The sequence below is a fragment of the Phallusia mammillata genome, chromosome 2 (genome assembly GCF_965637545.1).
Source record: "Phallusia mammillata chromosome 2, kaPhaMamm4.hap1.1, whole genome shotgun sequence".
NCBI classification, from domain to species: Eukaryota; Metazoa; Chordata; class Ascidiacea; order Phlebobranchia; family Ascidiidae; genus Phallusia; species Phallusia mammillata.
In genome coordinates, this window is record NC_137253.1 from 10,971,830 (window position 1) to 10,989,922 (window position 18,093).

Consider the following 18,093-nt stretch of genomic DNA (forward strand, 5'->3'; position numbering starts at 1 on the left):
TTCCCGTCAACTTTACCACAACTTACCTAGAGCGTTACTTCTCTTTGCGATTACGCCTTTACCTTATAATGACGTCAGATTTTTAAAAATAGTTTTAAACTTTCTAACATAGTTTAACAGAAATCCAGGAAGAAAGTACATTTGACCGAAAAAAAACTAGTACAAAACACACCATACTTTTTTGGATCGTATGTTTTAGTATTTTCCTCCGAGGATAGGCAACGCCTGAATGCGTTATGAATCCGTTTGGAGCGACCTGCTTTTTTTTGCAAGTCCGTTAACAATTTTAAACTGATTTTTTCGACTTGAAGGTTGGTGACTCCAATTTAGTTCCACCTGCCAAAATCCGCTGGGTTGGAGCAGTGCCGCTCGAGTTTCTTGCTAAAAACGCAAGCGACGGTGATACAGATTAGAACTTACAACCTCTTGAACACAAGGTGGTTTCGCTGACCACTGGGCCTTTCGCCTAAATGTTTAATTTTTTAAATATTTTCATTTTCTCAATCTCGCCCACATTTGCGTTTTGTTATTTTTTTAAGGCCAGTAAGAAACGATGGCCAATTGTTGCAAACGATTTCTATGAATAAATGGTTTCTTTAAGGCAGTGGCTCTCTTGACCGCGACCCAAATCTGAGTTTTATGAACATCCCACGACCCAAGCCTCAAACATAAAAAAATGTATTAACGAGGCGGACTGCAATTTCGAGGCCACGCCGTCGCCACATAGGAGTCTTGGCTGCAGGCTTAACGAGGTCGATTCGTTCGACAACACTGCATAACACAACACACATCGTGGCTTTGCAACACTATGATCATTGATAGAAGTGAATCCCAAATCTAAAAAAACTTACCAATCCTTAAACGCTAACTGTTACATCTCTACGTTCAGTTTCGCATGATTAACTTGTCCTATTATTTCCCGTGCTACGGTGTTACATTTGCCATATGCGTAACAGTAAAGTTGGAAGGCTATTGTCTGTATGTGGTAATGACTGGTCCATTTTACTGTACAACGTGGTCGAGTGAGGTGACTTGATTACTACATAAGGTAAATTCGTTTGTGTTTACTTAATGCAGTAATTGTCCTTTTGAGCAGAATTGAATCACCATAGCGCGACCCAGTTTTTGACCCTGCGCGACCCATGTTTGGGTCGCGACCCACACTTTGAGAACCACTGCTTTAAGGTCTTCGATTTTTAAACAATCACGATAAAAAGAATAATTTATAAAATGTCTTGTGAAATCCTGACGTACACAAGCTAGTCCAGCTCACGATCGATTTATAATTTTTCCACATGCTTACCTCTCTGTTGCCCACTGACGGTAACCTTTTTTGTAAATTCTGGTCTGCTAGTCCAAGTATGTTTTAATATTACTAGTGAACTGTAGGAGTTGCTGGTTGGACTCTCATAATAAGTATGCAAAGTAGAGGCTAAATTTACCTAAATAACATAACATTTTTAAACATTATAAACTGTGCCACTGTGTACAGATATACAACAACCAAAATTTTCTTCTTTATATTTTTAATACACTGTCTTTATAAACATGATAACAAGATCTGCACCTGGGACTTGATTGATTTTATAAATACAGTACCATAACAGCACAACCAAAATGACAGTATTTTAGATAAGCATTGGTTTTGCAACTTCATCGCGCTTTTCTTTGTCAAACAAAGCTTCCACCAGAGCCAAAGCAAAATCAAAAGCTGTGCCAGGACCCTGACTTGTAATTAGATTTCCATCCTTGACAACTTTGGCCTCACTGTAGTTGTAACCTAAAAAAAACATTACAGTTTGATGTTAATAATGAGTTGCTAGTAAAATATTCCTGCTTACAGGAAAAGTGTAGAGTAGTATATTGTTAGACATCCCTATTGAGGTTTTTCACATGTTTTTTTAACAATTTTAAGGGTTTTTAAAAATAACTATAATAACAAGAATGATTCATTACACAAAATTCGATGTATTATCTGCTTGCATTACAAAATTTTGTTGTGCTACATGCAATACTATTGCAAATTCTGCTGTATGGCATGTTGAATCCTAAATTATTGGCTATTATGAATTAAAAATATATTTCACCTAATTAAAAAATATTGATATTGCAATTAAGCTGAATCCTTCTTACTAGTATCAGCAGCCTTGCTGACAGAACAGATATATTTTGAAAGCAAAAATCTTAGCAATACAAAGTTTAAGTAAATGCAAACATATGTCACCTTCCAATTCTGGTTTCACTGCTGGATAAGATGTAAGAGACTTTCCAAGACACAATCCATGTGCTTTAAGAGCAATTGGTGCTGCACAGATAGCACCAACAATCCTTTGTGCTTGGTTCTGTTCTGACAATATGTCTTTAACCACACTTGCCTGCATCAAGCAAGAAAAATGTGTTATTAACAGCTTACATGCAAATTTGTCATCAACAACTAAAAATTTTTACTTTGGCAAAGGTTGTTGCTCCTTGCATACCGCCTGGCAGGACGATGGCATCGTAGGGACCTGTTTGTAAAGCTGTGGCAATATCTGCATCAGGTACAATCTTAACCTGCCTGCTGCAGGTTATAGGTTTATCTCCTTCTATTCCAGCAACTGTGACATTTACCTGAACCGAATTTGTATCTAATTTAAATGTCCTGCCTTTTAGAAATGGGACCAGTATAAACTTAAATATGTTTTGAGCCAAAAAGTTACTGTATTTTTGTATATCGTGTTAATATACCTTTAAAATCAGACAAATTTGAATATTATCTTGTAAAATTATGGTATTGCATGTGGACAATTTTGTGAATTAAAATGGCCACTTTTCTATGAAAATAAAACCATCAGCGTTTTTACCCCAGCTCTGCGAAGAACATCAATTACAATAACTGCTTCCATTTCTTCAGTACCATCCGCAACCAAAACCATTGCTTTTTTGTCTCCCATTTTTAATAAATATGCAGTTTCCACTACAAAAGATAACAGAACCTTGAATCAATATTTGGTTAATTTCGTTGGGGTTAGCGCTAAAACTGTTTTTTTTAATATATTGTGAAGTTTTTGGTTTGCACTGTTGGATTTTTGTCAGAGAAAAAACACGTTAAAATAAACAGAATAACTTCTTACAAACTGCAATTATATTAAAACACTGTTAATAGATTTTTATTTGGACTAAACAAAAACACGTGTCAGCTACAAAAGCATTTTTTGCACGGAACAATTTTCATTTGAAAACCAATGCTTGGAATCGTTTTGGTGACTATTTTTCAAAAACAAAAATTCACATTTTTGCAAGTTTGGGAAGTAAAATTCCCCCCAACGGTAAATCCCCCTTTTAAAATCCAGTGCGACAGAAAACAAAAAACTATTTTTAACCTGTACAAAGTAAACTACAGATTCACCAAACAACTGCAACATTTCATTTACAAAAATTCAGTCTAATTAAAATTCTATCATTTTGTTACAAGTTTTGGTGTGTAATTTGTAAAGTGCACTTTTAGAATTTGTTTAGCAGCTAAAAATCATTTTTTCTGCTTTCATTATATTAATCCAAATCATAAAAAGTAAACCACATCATTTTCTCTTGTTTACTTTATTTTCGTGAATGGTGTGCCACCATCAAGCAATAACGAACTGCACAAAGCATTTGTAATCGCAAATTCGCCTCTCTGTTGCCACTCAGTGGTTAAGTGCTTTATTTTCTGCACAAGTTTGTATAGGGCCTGTTGCGTGTTGTTGCAAAAGCATCGAATTACAAGATTTCGTAATGTGCGACTACCCGACCCGACCAAGTATGGGATGTGTTTGTTTCCAACATGTTCAAACTCCACCCACAGTATATGTTTACAAGCTGCCGAACAATCCAAACCCTATTTGAACCAACTCATCCTGCTTGCAACGCAGAGAATAATCGTTACCGAGCGTTACCGCGATAGTTCCGAGAAAGACATTGACATTGACGTTATTTCAACAAAAAACATGTTATGGGGTAGGCCATGTAGGCTAGTCATTTAACATGCCTTGACAAGTTACATGATCAAAGAAAGTCCCGTTGATGTTCAAGCGTAATGTTCGCGTCCGGTGCAGTAGGCATAAGCTATGCAAAGTTTTTTATAGGGTTGGAAATAACCGAATAGGCTGCCAGGGTCGTCATTTTTTTTAAGCTTGCTGTTTGGACAAAGCATAAAGCAAAAGTTTAGATTACATGCAAAAATCATCAAAAGCCTTATCCCTACATCTGTCAAGTTTTGTTCTAAAACATTACAAACATTCTACATCAAATTCGACTACTTTGGTTTCAAATAATATAAGTTAGATTACTCAAAATTTTGGTAGTGTGTTTAAAAGAATAAAAAAAACTTTCCTAATTTTTCTGACACAAACTAAATAACAGTCACAACATGCCGCACCCATGGGCCATTTCACGTTTGATAACGAAAACCCACAATTAACAGGCGCAATTAAGCCGTAAAGGAAGTCTTATTCAAACGAAAATAAGAAACATATTTGGTAGTTCGAAACTGAAAAACCTTTCTTTTAGAGTTTAGACGATTTATTCCCCATCACCATTTTTTTCCTTTAATTGTTCCTACTTCAAGTGATTCATTGGATTTCGATAGTAAAGCTTGGCATAGAGTAGATTGAATTGTTTTCAGTCATCAGGCTAACCCAGGGGTGGGCAAACTTTTCAGTGCAAGGGCCACATTCAAAGGTTTTTAATCTTATCGGGCCGCATAGTATTTCACCAACGGACGCCAATTGCTTACTTGTTTTTTTGTTTTGAAATAACTTGTGTAAAGAATTTGGTTTATATCACATATATATATCATTTTAAGTCGCCTGAAATGCCCAGATTAATAATTTCTAACTTGGTGCATTAGTTTAGCTGAACGGAGCTAACTGTTTATGACGTCATAAACTGTATTGTGACGATTGCGGTGCCTGTTCTTTCGCATTGTTTGCACACAATAAGCGGATAAAAAGCCTGGCGTATATGGTCACTAGGCTGGTAATCTTTTTTTCCAGTCTCACGAAAGCTGTTTTTAGCTGTTTGAAAATCAAAATATTAGGCAAAATAGTTTTAGTTACGTCACGGCCGCCAGTACATGTATTTTAACATACATGGTCACGACCGCACAAACTTGTCTCCGCGGCCGCATGTCGCCTTACGGCCGCACGTTGTGTACCCCTGATTTAGCCCAAAATATTAACATAGTATATTTTCAGCTATGTGCAAATACGTTTGTTGTCACTTTAATGATTGTACACACATTGGTTGAAACGCTACAATTGTAATTGTTTTAAAAAATAAACAAGCATTTGTTTCAACATAGGCTACACCACGTTTTTTTGTTAATAAATTCCTTGCGCTAACATTAAACAATGCGAGCCGCTTTTAATAGCCGTGTTTAATGTTCGTTTGCAAAGAACTGCAACGACCTAAACTTGATCCAAAGTAACCAAAGTTTTGGCGTCAACATTGCAAAGTGGGCTGTATTTGAAAACGTAAACCGCTTTTACTTTATCGAACAAAGAAATTGTGTCAAGTGACGATTTGCATAATAACGTGGCAGAAACAACCGGCTAAAGCACGTAAAAAGTATCTGCGTTTAGGCAAGTCCCATCCCCGGTATTTTTAAAACTCTACGCCTGTGCTTATAATTCTATTCAGCGTTGCTTGGTCACTTTCTCTTCAAAGTTTGCGAACATTTGGCGGGCCGCACAAACTCCTTTGCCGGGCCGCATGCGGCCCGCGGGCCGTAGTTTGTCCACCCCTGGGCTAACCAATGTCACGTTTTATGCATACAAGTTGCCGCTAATATCTGATCAATTGGTAGTCAAGTTTAATATATGTTTATAGCAAGTTTTGCTTGTTTGTAAACTTTTTAGATGTAGACGTATCGATTTCCCAAAACACTATTGTGCGCAAAATCCCACTGTGTTTGCCGAATGTTTAACTGAGATTCTATAGCTTGGGCTATTAAGCTACCACAATCTATAGTTATATGGAATCTTAACTTTATGTAAACATAAACATTATTGTTTACTTTTCATATTTTGAAGCCCGCGTAACATGTTCCGGTTTCCCGAGTAAAAACAATAGGCGCTCACTTAGTTAATTCACTTCTTTACAGTCAACTCCATTGCACAGTATAGCTACGAAAGCAAATGATTCAACCCAAGTCAAGACTAGAGCATCCGCAGCAACCGATATTCCAAACGTTGAATCATTCGAATGTCCCTGACTACGCCTTGTTACGCCATAGAGGCCTTGCAACGGAAGACGACGGTGACGTTGAAAGCGTTCAGTGACAGAATAAGGCTTAGCGGACGGCACTTGTTTACCTTTTACTCCATTCAGCAACAATGTATAATATAGCACTATGGGATGTAGTCTTTAGTAGTGAAAGGCCACGTTCTGCTATTGTCAACGGTTTTAAACAGCAAAAGTAGGCTTTTTGTTTATTGCTTAAGTTCTATGATATGCGAAAGAAGTAGTTAGAAAGTGTAGAGTGTTTGCCAAAATATTGCCTTGTTGGGTTTACTTGGCTATTGACTTTGTACTTTAAATACATTTTTATCACAAACAATATAGTTTAAATGCAAAATTTATTAATTTTGTGTCGCCTTGTTATCTAACAGTTGTTTATCAGCATTGTAGGCCACAGTCAAGTCTAGTTTAAAACATTATCCGAAAGTACCATGCAAAAACGGTTTTTCCTGCCATTGACCAACTGGTACGGAGTGACGTTTTAGGAAACCAGTGACGCAGTGGGAGAGTTAAAATGAACACGAGACAGTGTAGATGAATGCATGAAGAAGATTGTGGAGCAGTCATGGATTAGCATGAGATAAAGGTTGAGAAATAAATTAACAACTGGGATCAGCCCTTGCCTTGTGCAGTGTGAATGCTTGATGACCGGGTGATTTCTGTATAACGTCTTCAATAGGCCTGGCGTAGCCTACTATGATAGATCAAGCATAAAATCATATTTCGTTAACGCAAGTTCTAAAATTTAATTATCAGGTTGAGGTTGAAGTCTTATGATACCTGAGTGAAATATGCGTCAAAGCATTACGATAAATTGAGGTACATCAGTCGCATCAGCTTTCGTAGATAGATTAACTTTTGCAATCGCAGATAGAGCTTACGAATAATGTGGCTTCTGTCGAAAAATGTTACCAGAAAAGTTATTCTCAAAAACTTTGAAAACAAAATATAGGACGCCAAAATGAAATGTTTAGCAAAACCTAAAAAAGGTTGCTTATCAGCTTAAAATTATATCTTTAGGTCTTAAATATTTGCTAATTACCAGATGAGAAAGCAAAACTTGAGTCTATTATTGTTTTAGAGAATGTGTAGATGAGTGTTGTAGGACATAACATAAACTGCTTTCAAATACTAAGTCATGTTTTTCTGGATTCCTATAACTAGGTTTAACTGACGATTTCGTTGTGGAAATGAGCAGTGTTATTTAAGAATTTGTGCTATCAAAGCTGTATGTTGTGCTTTGTTTACGATGAAGTTTTTGGTCATTCTGCTACTTGTTCCATATTCTACAGCTTGTGTCAATGATTTAACTGGTGAGTGTTACGATACATTTACAGACTCCAGCATGCTTTACAAAAATAAATCCAGCAGCCGTGACTAGTATACCTTTAAATCTTAAAGACCTGATATTTATAATGTTGACCTGCAGCAACCCTTTTTCGTCAGAAGATCCAAATAACATTGCTTCGGTTTGATAAATTGGTAATGCTATATGGTTTAAATCTGTAATATTGCAGTTGAAACATTTTCCAAAAGTTTTGGTGATGGGTTTCCCTATTAATTATGTACAAGTACGAATATTTGTGTGCCTCAATTCTCATAGGTGCGGAAGAGCGACCTATACAATGTAACCATTTATCAATATCGCAAAATGTAGACAGTCCATGCTGTCACCAATTTCCTGTTTGGAAAAGTGGGAAATCATGGATTTTTAGAGTGACTCGCGATGTACCCAATGAATAACCAAAAGCATTATTTCAGTAAACTGCGAAATACTGCTGCGATAATTTTTGGTCACCAAAACAGGTCTTAATAACACGCTGCTGGGTCAGTCATCCATTTTACCATTAGTGTTTTTGCAAAAAAATGAAAAACAAACTGCGTTTTATGCCTGCAGGTGAACCCTTGCCCACGGACTCGCCCCAATGTCAAGTATCCAATACAAGCAACTTAACAATAACTGTTAACGACCTCGAGGCCAACGCCACAAGATTGGCCACCACCCTGTACCTGCAAAACAAAAGCAGCGGATTTCGGCTTAACGTTTCAGCGGGGGTGACACTTACTTATTGGACGTACCCACCCAACACACGAAACCAATCAACTCAAGCCAGTTTTCAAGGTATAGGAGACAGTAATGATACCGTTATCGTGGAATCAGCAACGATAAACAACTTGACTACAAACGCTTCCGCTGTTTTGCTGGTGTCCCGTGTCGCTAGCGTAGTTAAAAGTGTCGCGACAGCATCTGGGAGTGACGCTAAAAGTGTTTCCTTAGTGTCGGACGTGTATTCTGTAGATGCGTTTCAGGTGAACTCAACTGGCGGGACCAAATTAGACAAAGTCTCGATTCCAATTGTATACACCGTCAATACAACTTCAGTCCTGGTTGAGAGTTTATTAAATGGAGGAAGGGCCGTGATATTTGACACACTTAAATATACGTGTGTTTATTATAATCACAACACATCCAGTTGGTCGTCATACGGCTGTGAGGCAACTAATCGGAATGGTCAAGTTCAGCACTGCCGCAGCAACCATACATCGTCTTTCGGCGTGCTGCTGTCAGTACGAAGCATTAAGGTGCCACCTGAACTTACTATTCTAACCAACGTGGTTGAGATTATTTCCGTTGTAGCACTGTTTGGGACCGTAGTACTTCTGCTTTGGACGCGCCACCATCTTCCAACAGAACGGTTTCTGACTCAACTGGGCATAGCCTTGTCACTTATGCTCATGCATTGTTCATTTTTATTCGGATCCTTGGCGTACACAGTCAAGAACTCAGGGTTATGTGTCTTCAGTACGGTTGTAGGTCATTGGATGGCACTTACTTCAGCCATGTGGATGTTTAACGAAGGTGCCATGCTGTTTTTCAAGACAAGGCGCAATGCTTTAAAGTTTGATCCGGATAGGCAAAGCAGAAAGATGGTTGTCAGTGGTTGGCTATTTCCATTACTGTACGTTAGTTTCTGCATACTGGGTGGCTTTCTTAGCAACTCATACATGGATAAAAGCGACTTGAGCGAGTTTCCTTACCAACGTTGCTGGCTTGGCAAGCAGATGACCTTGGCGTTGGTGATTCCCCTTGCGGTTATCTTTACAACGAATGCGGTGATTTTATGTGTAATTATTTGGAAGGTGCGGGGAATGCACATGGCTTCGCGAAAGTTAAGGCCAAATAACGCTGAAAATAGACGGCAAAGTGGCAGCGAAGATGTGAGAAGCGATTTCCTTATTACTGCCCATGCGCTGATGATTCTCTTGCCAATGCTTGGAGTTCCATGGGTTCTGGGCTTGTTGGTCAACGTTCCCTATGCCGAATTGTATTTTATGTCTATACACATCAGTTTGAATGGAATACAAGGCTTAGTGGTTGCTATTGTGGTCTGTTTCAAAAACAGAGAACTTAGATTGACTGCTAAGCGCAAGATATACAACTTGGGACGAGAACGGACAAAAAGCTTGGATTTTACTTGATGAATAAACTATGGTTTTAGTTGGGTGAAAAACCTACACGTTGAAAATGTTGGAATAAAGAGCAAGCAACGGTTCTTGTACTGCTGAATGTCAACAAACAAATCCAGGAGAAAGGCCCTTCCAGAAGATGATATCGGTCTTTGTCGAAAACACAATCATGCATTGCTTTTGTGATCTTACCTAGACTGACTCTGATGACTATGTTTTTACATGGTCAAATTGTAATCCCTTTAAAATATGACCACCTTGTGTGGAATGTTCTTATAAACGAGCACTGTACATTTTCAATTTGCCTTGATGCTAATTTTTTGAAAGGTAAAAGTTTTGTGTATAAAATGCGATTCATAATAAAACTGGTTTTATCAGGCAAATATTTCAAACTTTTGTATGGTGACAGATAAAAAAAACTTGCGCAAAATGTCGAATTGATAACCTTTGAATAAACCTAGCTTTTGTTGATAAAGTACGAAGCCTGCAGAAATTGGAAAACAAAACCTATTGGCCTAAAGCAGTGCTTCCCAACCTTTTCCAGCTCGCGGCCCACTTAAAAATTTTGTTTTTTTTGGCGGACCACCGTATAATATTGCGAGAAAACCACAATGAAAAAAAACTATCCATTTTGTAGCTACGCAAAGACCAAATAAAGCTAACAAAGAGAGTTCCAGCATCAAGATTTTACAACTAGTACAAATACTGTTGTGACGTGACCGGTTGGGAAGCGCTGGCCTATAGGACAATTAGGTGTGTAAAAGCTATTCAAATAATTTCGACAACGCATAAGGCCACCACGGCTATTCCCTGTATTTGAACTAATGGACGCAAACAGAGGCAATATATTGGTGATTTGGCAGGTAGTGCATAAGGGTGCAGAAAGGGCTGTGCGTTGTACAGAATTTTCATTCCACTTTTTCCTTCTTTTGGCTTGTCCAGCTGGATAATAACGAGAGCAGAGCCGATATTGCCAATGCTGAAAAATATTTGAATGTAAATAAATAAAATAATAGTAGTTAAACCAATAAAAAGAATTAATTCCAAACCTTACAAAACAAATTTTCCATAAGTTTCAGCAAAATCGAGCCAACTGTTACACGTTGCTCAAAAACACTAAAATTTGTATAGACCAAAGAAGGCAACCGTACTACACTGCTCAAGGAGTGAATAAAATCACCTGTCAAGAAAATACCCCAAAGCAGGATAGGTGGGTGGATCCTTTTCACAATAGGACGCAGTCCATTGAGAAATCTTTCAACAAAGTTGGGCTCTCGAATTTTTCGTGCAGCCTGCAAGTTAAGATTGGTAAAAAAGACAGAAACGAAAAAACTATCTATAATGATGGTCCTACATTGTCGATCTGCTATTAGTAATAAGAAAACAGTTCCTGTGACACAACAAATGACATACAATGTCAAACCCTATATCGTACTTTGTTAAAGGGGAAAAATTTTTTTTGAGGTTTTGTTTTGCAGAGCGTTGAGAATCGCATGCCAATGCTCTGCGCCAGTGGTTCATTTTTAACTTTTCAAGCATGCAGCGCATCAACAAACTAAATATTTATTCTGTGTAAACTAAATATTGCTAAAAGAGAGTTAATTGCAACTTTATTGTGGTGTGTAAGATTGTTTTTTGTGACTAATAACAAGTCATGGCACACCAAAGGGTATTTGTACTTTTAAAACAGCGAAAATTTCAGGAATCACTGCACTACGTTACTTAAGGTAAAATAACTTCAACCACATTTAACTAACTAGTTGGCAAGCGTGGTATGATATTTGAAAACTAAATGTGTTTATGTTGACTTTTCCAACGAACGCCCTTATTAGGTTTCATTATACTCAGCAAGCTTTATGTCTTTCATGACCAACTGCACATACCGGCAAATTACATGCATCATGTACAAAGTTTACCAGCGTACTAATATAGTTAGAAGCGCCAAAGGCCGTGGCCACAAAACGGAAGTCGGTACATTGACGTTGTAAACTATGAACGATGAATTTTAGTTCATCGTTGTCAAAAGTTAGTTCATCGTTGTCAAAAGGTAGTGTCTTCTTGTTAAAGATCCATCGAGTCAAATCTTTGAAGTAAAGGCAATGCAAAGAGTTCTTTTTAATCGAGATTTCATTGCATCCCTACACTCTTTATTGGATATTTGCTGATCAATATACTGCATGTTGTTCATGGAATAGACCATGGGAATAACAGTTCAAACCACCTGTATAATATCTGATATCTCGACAAGTAAAATACTTTACAGACATTACTAGCGCATGCACAGTTAACTGACGACGTTTCGATTTGTCGGTTGTATTGTTTTCATATGTAAGATTCGGCCTAAAAATGAAGGTATATTGTATCAACCGATATACTTTTGTTTATCGCAGCGTTTAAGGTTTAACCTATTTAAGAAAAGAATGCAAAGCAACCTAAAAAATAAACACTTCAAAGTCTCCAACACCGCCACACAAGCTTTTGAACCACCTCTTACTCAGGGCATATTTTTCCCTGTGGCCCTTTATTCTTGCAACAAGCAACAGTCATATTTACCGGCATCAATCTGTTGTACTTCATAAAATCCAGTACAGAGGGGTCGTGGGCTGTGAGACGAGGCGAATATTCCTTCTGAAACTTTCGTTTCCACCACGATTTCGGGACTGTCCCGTTTTTCTTGACTTTGGTGAAATGGTAGAAGTAAAGCTTGGAACGGATATACTTGGGAGCTTTAGTGAATGGTAACCGCTCACGATCAAGCAGATCCAAAACTGAGAAACAAAATTACCGTTATATTCAGCTCTTATTAAGTAACAAATGAAACACAATTACCATGGTGCAATAAAGGGAAAATGCTATAAACAGTAGATAAGGATAATGTCGTTTTTAGGGAAAACATATATTATAGATAGTTAATTTATTAAAGGAAGATAAACAATTTGGAGCACACCAAATCTTTCTGCATTATGTTTACAAAACATACATTTAAGTCAATGACGTTTTTGTATTGTTTGTGCCATGGTTATGGCCCCCTACATGGATTAACAAATTACACCTGGTTATAAATGAGTTTAACATTAAATAAGTAATTTACCCATAGCTTTGTTGATAAAAGTACACACTTTGGCCAAAGTTGCATTTACAAACCGATATATAATATCATTTGCAAACATGTCGGTCAGTTTGCACACGTGCGCATGTGATATTATCCCTTTTTATGGGCATGTGCAGAGTGAGCGACGGCCTACTGGCAAAATACCCTACAGTCGACGTGATAAGCAGCATGTTTATATCACACAGTACGTCGTACATAAAAGCAATCAACGTCAACCTACCTTCCGGCTGGCCGATCAGCAACCTATGTACGAGGCTTATGTACCATGTACTGTACTGGTAACTTCCCAGAGCTGCAAACCACATCTGCCAGTCTAACCTTGGCTGGTGGGGAACTGGTATTCAAAATAAAGGAAATATTAACATTTGGCAAGAAGAAAAATTTTCGAGCAGCATTTTCTTGTCATATGGTCCTGTCATGAATTTCTTAAAAAACAATTGTTTTAACGCCAGTTGCGTTTACAATCAGGAGAAATCGTGCTGTAAAGAAGCCATATGTGCTTTATAATCGAAGGGAAAGCAACCCTTACGCAAATTCGTCAAAAATGATAAACAAATATTAGTATGGTGTCGTTAAGAGTTTTAACAAAAAAATTTAAAAGTTCTTTGCCTTACAATTATGGCGAAAATTGTTACAGATTACCACTACACCGATTAGGGCATACTACTACACCAAACAGTTTTAGTGAGTGCCATAGTGTGCTTGGAGCGCCTCTAGTGACCAACCTGTCCATGGCGGAGAACTGGTCGTCTTTCCTGGCTTGTAAACGAACTCATACTCCTGAAAAACAAAGGATTTATCTTTTAAAACATCATTTTATATCTGCACGTATAACTTGTAAATAAGCCTGCGTTTCTGCATAGGATGACTTTTGATACCAAGCTTAACTAAATCACAAACTTTAATCAATTCAAATTTCTTTAGTTACGCTTTACAAATAATCACAAAAACGTTAAAATTGTTGTTCACACATTTAAAAAGCGCGCAAATGATCATATTTTACCTTCCACGGCCCATCCACCGTTTGGCTACCTTCAATCACGATTTCAGGGCGGCCCCCAACCCCAGTCATGCGACGGAAAAGTCCATACGAGTTCACCAACTCAAAACGATCAGTCGAGTCATGCCATCGCTGGACGATCGGCCACAAATCGCCCCGGAAATCGGCCGACAGTTGACCGAAGGGGACCTGCGTTGCAAGGAAGAAACGTTATGGTATGTTGGTTTGATAAGCTTACCCATATGGCCAGATAATAGCTTGATAGAGACATGGTTTTTTAAGCCACGCACACTCCAAACACGTCAATACTAATCTTGTAGTTTAACAAAGACAATGTATAAAATGCACAGTGGACAAAATACTCAAGGCGAGTGTTTGCTACCATAACAATCATACTAATGTATTCGACATAGACAGTTGAAGACTGCAATTTAGTTTAACCCATCAGATTCCACTGGGTTGGAGCAATGCCGCTGAAGTTTCTTGCTCACAGAAACTCAAGTAACCAAGACAGGAATAGATCCCACAAACTTGCGAACACAGGGCTTTTGCGAAAAGCACTTATCTTGGAGAAAACTTAGCTTATGAGAGTTTTAGTAGCGAATAGAAGGCAAACATTTGTATATACATAGATTTCACATACATACATGTTTTTATCATAGTTTCTGTGGTAATTATCAGCAAAATGCAATTCATATTTACCAGGCTGATTGAAAACAGAAAGACAGACGGAATCACAACCACAAGTATTCGACATAGATTTCCACATTTGTCCTCTTTTACACTTCTGCGTGGCAAAGAAAGTAATTTTAGACAACCAAACCTTTGTGTGAAAAAAAACATTCACACTAAATTACCTGAGAATTTCCAACAGTATCTTGCTTACAAAGAGAATGGTTGCGATCCATGTAATAACAGGCATAGCTCTTTTCAGAAATTCGTTTAGTTGGTCACTGGTAAATTCTATGAAAAAAAGTAAAGTGCACCATTGTTTTGTACAAAAACTTTGCTGTTTGCATGAATTTATGACACTTTTTTACAAACACATTTAAATTCTAGCTTGGATTTCACAATTCATATTTCTCGGAGCAAATTTCAATAAACAATCACTATAAACTTCATGCATTGTTTGATGCAAAACCACAATGAACTGTATTTCAAGTATATAGTATTTCATGCAAAATTTCATCACAGGCATTTATAAACCACAATTCTTACCCAGTTCAAACTGGTCCTTATATGAAGTTAACTGGTAGCAAATGTATCCAAGAGTTGCCAGTACAGCAAGGTTGAGAACAACTGGTTTACATGATTTTGAGTCTTTTACATTGGTTGCTCGTGCTTTGTTCCCTAAATAAAGAGGTCACAAGAACACATTACCACAAACATCAGACACAACGGAACACTGAAACATTGTTTAAAAGAAAACCAATGTAAATAAAGTTTGTTTAATAAACATGTAAATGAGTTTACCTTTACCCCATCTACAGCAAAAGCAGCGAGACAAAAAAGCAAGATGTTGGTCATCCATTAGAGAGAGACAGAGAGCAGTGGTTAGCAAATTAAAGAAGTTGTAATTTCCAGTCAGTGAGATTACAAACATTAGAAATACCTGTAATCACAAAACATTGTTTCTTGACCTGGGTAGTACAGATAAATCTGGTTAATAGCATAAGACTGGGAAATACCAGGCATAGCCATTTGTTGAGAAAATCAACCAATAGCAACAAAATCCAGTTAGTTGCATGAAGAAGCATGGCATATGGGTTTTGCAATTAAAACTTTTTGTCTGCAGTGCCAAATTGTGGCTGTTTAAAAAGTATATTTAAAAGGTAGGGCATTTTATTTATCCAGTAGAAATATTAAAAAAAACATACAATATAAATAAAAAAAGTTAGTATAAAAAACATGTGTTTGTAGGCATAAATTTTCTTTCTTTTTTTGAGAAAATAGTGTAAAATTTGGAGTAAAAAATTGATGAATCCTGGTTAAGGCCAAACCCGTTACCCTGATATCAAATTTACAATAGAGTGTATTACGCTTGACCGAAAGTGGATAGGGTTGGGCACAGTCTCCCAATTCTACAACAGGAATTGAAATGCCCCACTGCATTTCAGTTGTTACACAAAGTTTACTGTACAAGATTTGACACTGACGTACACCCCTCCGGTTAATCACTCACACAAAGACACATTTAATACCTAATTGCTGCCAAAGATAGGGATCTAGTTAGATTGTATAACAAACACATAGGTTTTATTTTGCTATAATTACACATAGTTTACACCAGTGTGCTGGCATAGAAACACAAAATGATTTTTAGTACTTATGTATAATTATTATGGTGCCTGTACATGTATGTTATTACCTGTCCATAACACGCCAATAAACGACAAAATCGCAATGGAATAAAGAAAAGAAAAGGAAGTAAGATTTCAATAAAGTATGTTCCGAGTACTGAGAACTGTTGAATTGCAGTTGGTAGTTGGTGCGCCCACCATGCAAGAGGAGTGGGGATGCACTAAAAACACGTTAAATGTCAAAAAGATATATGTTTAAAATTTGTCAGCAAAATATTTTTTACCTGTGTTTCATAATGGTAGTTCAGTGCTGAAAAACAACATCCAATTTTAGATTCACAAACAATGTATAAAAACTTTTGTATCTACCCAAAATGGGCTATTTTAAATGACCAAACAAATGCAAGTAAAGGTAAGACATATATGTACAGAATATCTCGTTAATCCCATTTGGACCCAAAAAATTATCCAAATTAGGAGAAGATTCAGATTAACCAAATCCTGTTCAACAGAGGTTTGCTGTATGTAAAAAAAATCATTTTTAAACATATACAATTAGTTAGACATAAACACCTGTAAGACCCCACCATGTTGGACAATTGCTTGTAAGTTTTACAATTCCTGATGCAAACATGAGACGAAATAAAAGCCACCGAACGAGCCAAAATGGAATTTGCCTGTGAGAGCTGAATATAAACATTAATAGTTTATACATTTGACAATTAATGTGCATTTATTAAAATTGAACTGTAACCGCATGAAAAAAACATTTTAAAATGAGCAAAAGTATGCATTTTTACAACAGCATACTGCATTTATTCAGAAAGAAACAACAATGTACATCCTACTTTTGTGTTGTTGATTTAGTGTTTGTCAGAGGAGCAACAAACATACAAAGCACACCAACTTCTAGCAGCAGAATATCCCATTGGAACCACATAAAAGTCTCACCCACCTAAAAGTTTTGCAACAAAAGTAGTCTAATAGTTTTGAAATTTGATTTAAACTTTTATGCACACAGAAAAAATTTAAATGACTTGTTATAAAAATCCAATTCTTTGATAGTTTAGTGTGTTTTCATACCTTATAAATTGATAAATAAAGTAGCCAAAGCAGGAAATACACTGGACCAATTCTTAGACTTTGCGAAATGAGCGTGAGAAATGATATGAAAGTGCCTGCAACAAAATAACAGCATTATTTATCCAATAATGTAACAAATCTGGACTAACCACACAAAGCAGGCAAACGCAAAGCTTAACAAAACTCATTAGTTTTAATTGGTTATTTGGAGTACAAAAGCTATACCAAACACCACCCTTTAATGCAAAGAAAACTGACCATTACCAAAAACATGACTGCTAAAATACATCAACGGGGTTGATTTAAACTAAAAAACATTTACCTAAGATTGCCAGAAATTCCATCCCAATATCATAATCAAATGGTAAAAACCACAGTAATGTTGGTGTAGCTAAAAACAAGTCTTCAGTGGATTTTGCATTTTTTTGCTCTTCTTTTGCTGCTTTCATCAAACCTTGTACTGGCATTATACCTTTTGCACCAAACAAACCTGCAAATAGAATTTATAGCTGTTTAAAAACATTTTTTTTAAGTGCATGTTTAATTTTAAATCTTGCAAATAGTTTACCATACCTGGAATCTGAGTATAAATTGATCCAAATGCAAACATGTAGATTGCACCAATCGAAAATAAAAACAAATCCCTTGTCCTTGCGGTTCCATCTCGCACCATGATTATATATTGACAAATTTACCACCTTCAAAATCATAAAAATATAAAAGTGATAACATCTCACAAATAACTTACAAATCTCATCCCAAAATAAATTACAACCTATATAAGTCTTCGCGCCGGTCACCGATTGCCGGCCGTAAAAATATTTTTCACATTTGTGTCGTAATTTCCTATGTTGCAGTAAGTCATGCGTTTC

At 36.9% G+C, this 18,093-nt stretch overlaps 3 protein-coding genes across 3 annotated transcripts; 1 reads left to right on the forward strand and 2 right to left on the reverse strand.

Annotated features, from left to right (window-relative positions):
* Positions 1-1,506: 1,506 nt before the first annotated feature.
* On the reverse strand, positions 1,507-3,090 carry LOC145213899 (protein/nucleic acid deglycase DJ-1-like). The gene is made up of 4 exons (XM_080082311.1): positions 2,844-3,090; positions 2,449-2,610; positions 2,225-2,375; positions 1,507-1,780 (listed from the first exon to the last, which is right to left on the reverse strand). Exons 1-4 carry the CDS (start codon positions 2,931-2,933, stop codon positions 1,629-1,631), a joined length of 555 nt encoding a protein of 184 aa, XP_079938437.1. The 5' UTR covers positions 2,934-3,090; the 3' UTR covers positions 1,507-1,628.
* Positions 3,091-8,124: 5,034 nt separating this feature from the next.
* On the forward strand, positions 8,125-10,144 carry LOC145212965 (putative adhesion G protein-coupled receptor E4P). The gene has a single exon (XM_080081212.1). The coding sequence runs from the start codon at positions 8,125-8,127 to the stop codon at positions 9,736-9,738; it is 1,614 nt and encodes a 537-aa protein (XP_079937338.1). The 3' UTR covers positions 9,739-10,144.
* A 371-nt stretch (positions 10,145-10,515) lies between these two features.
* LOC145214436 (lipase maturation factor 2-like) lies at positions 10,516-18,064 on the reverse strand. The gene is made up of 18 exons (XM_080082962.1): positions 17,997-18,064; positions 17,795-17,919; positions 17,544-17,711; positions 17,222-17,316; positions 16,987-17,093; positions 16,712-16,824; positions 16,423-16,448; positions 16,207-16,359; positions 15,312-15,450; positions 15,057-15,188; positions 14,696-14,801; positions 14,541-14,625; positions 13,842-14,027; positions 13,564-13,618; positions 13,059-13,172; positions 12,280-12,494; positions 10,907-11,018; positions 10,516-10,705 (listed from the first exon to the last, which is right to left on the reverse strand). Exons 2-18 carry the CDS (start codon positions 17,892-17,894, stop codon positions 10,635-10,637), a joined length of 1,977 nt encoding a protein of 658 aa, XP_079939088.1. The 5' UTR covers positions 17,895-17,919; positions 17,997-18,064; the 3' UTR covers positions 10,516-10,634.
* Positions 18,065-18,093: the final 29 nt, after the last annotated feature.

Bases quoted from the DNA above. Each gene is read 5' to 3' on its own strand.
- LOC145213899 (XM_080082311.1), bottom strand. From the start codon at position 2,933: ATGGGAGACAAAAAAGCAATGGTTTTGGTTGCGGATGGTACTGAAGAA. The intron at 2,611-2,843 runs GTAAAAACGCTG...AATTCGGTTCAG, and splicing joins ATGTTCTTCGCAGAGCTGGG to GTAAATGTCACAGTTGCTGG. The intron at 2,376-2,448 runs GTAAAAATTTTT...TGCTTGATGCAG, and splicing joins GAGCAACAACCTTTGCCAAA to GCAAGTGTGGTTAAAGACAT.
- LOC145212965 (XM_080081212.1), top strand. From the start codon at position 8,125: ATGAAAAACAAACTGCGTTTTATGCCTGCAGGTGAACCCTTGCCCACG.
- LOC145214436 (XM_080082962.1), bottom strand. From the start codon at position 17,894: ATGGTGCGAGATGGAACCGCAAGGACAAGGGATTTGTTTTTATTTTCG. The intron at 15,451-16,206 runs GTAATAACATAC...TTGTGATTACAG, and splicing joins TATTGGCGTGTTATGGACAG to GTATTTCTAATGTTTGTAAT. The intron at 14,626-14,695 runs GTAATTTAGTGT...TTTGCCACGCAG, and splicing joins ATACTGTTGGAAATTCTCAG to AAGTGTAAAAGAGGACAAAT.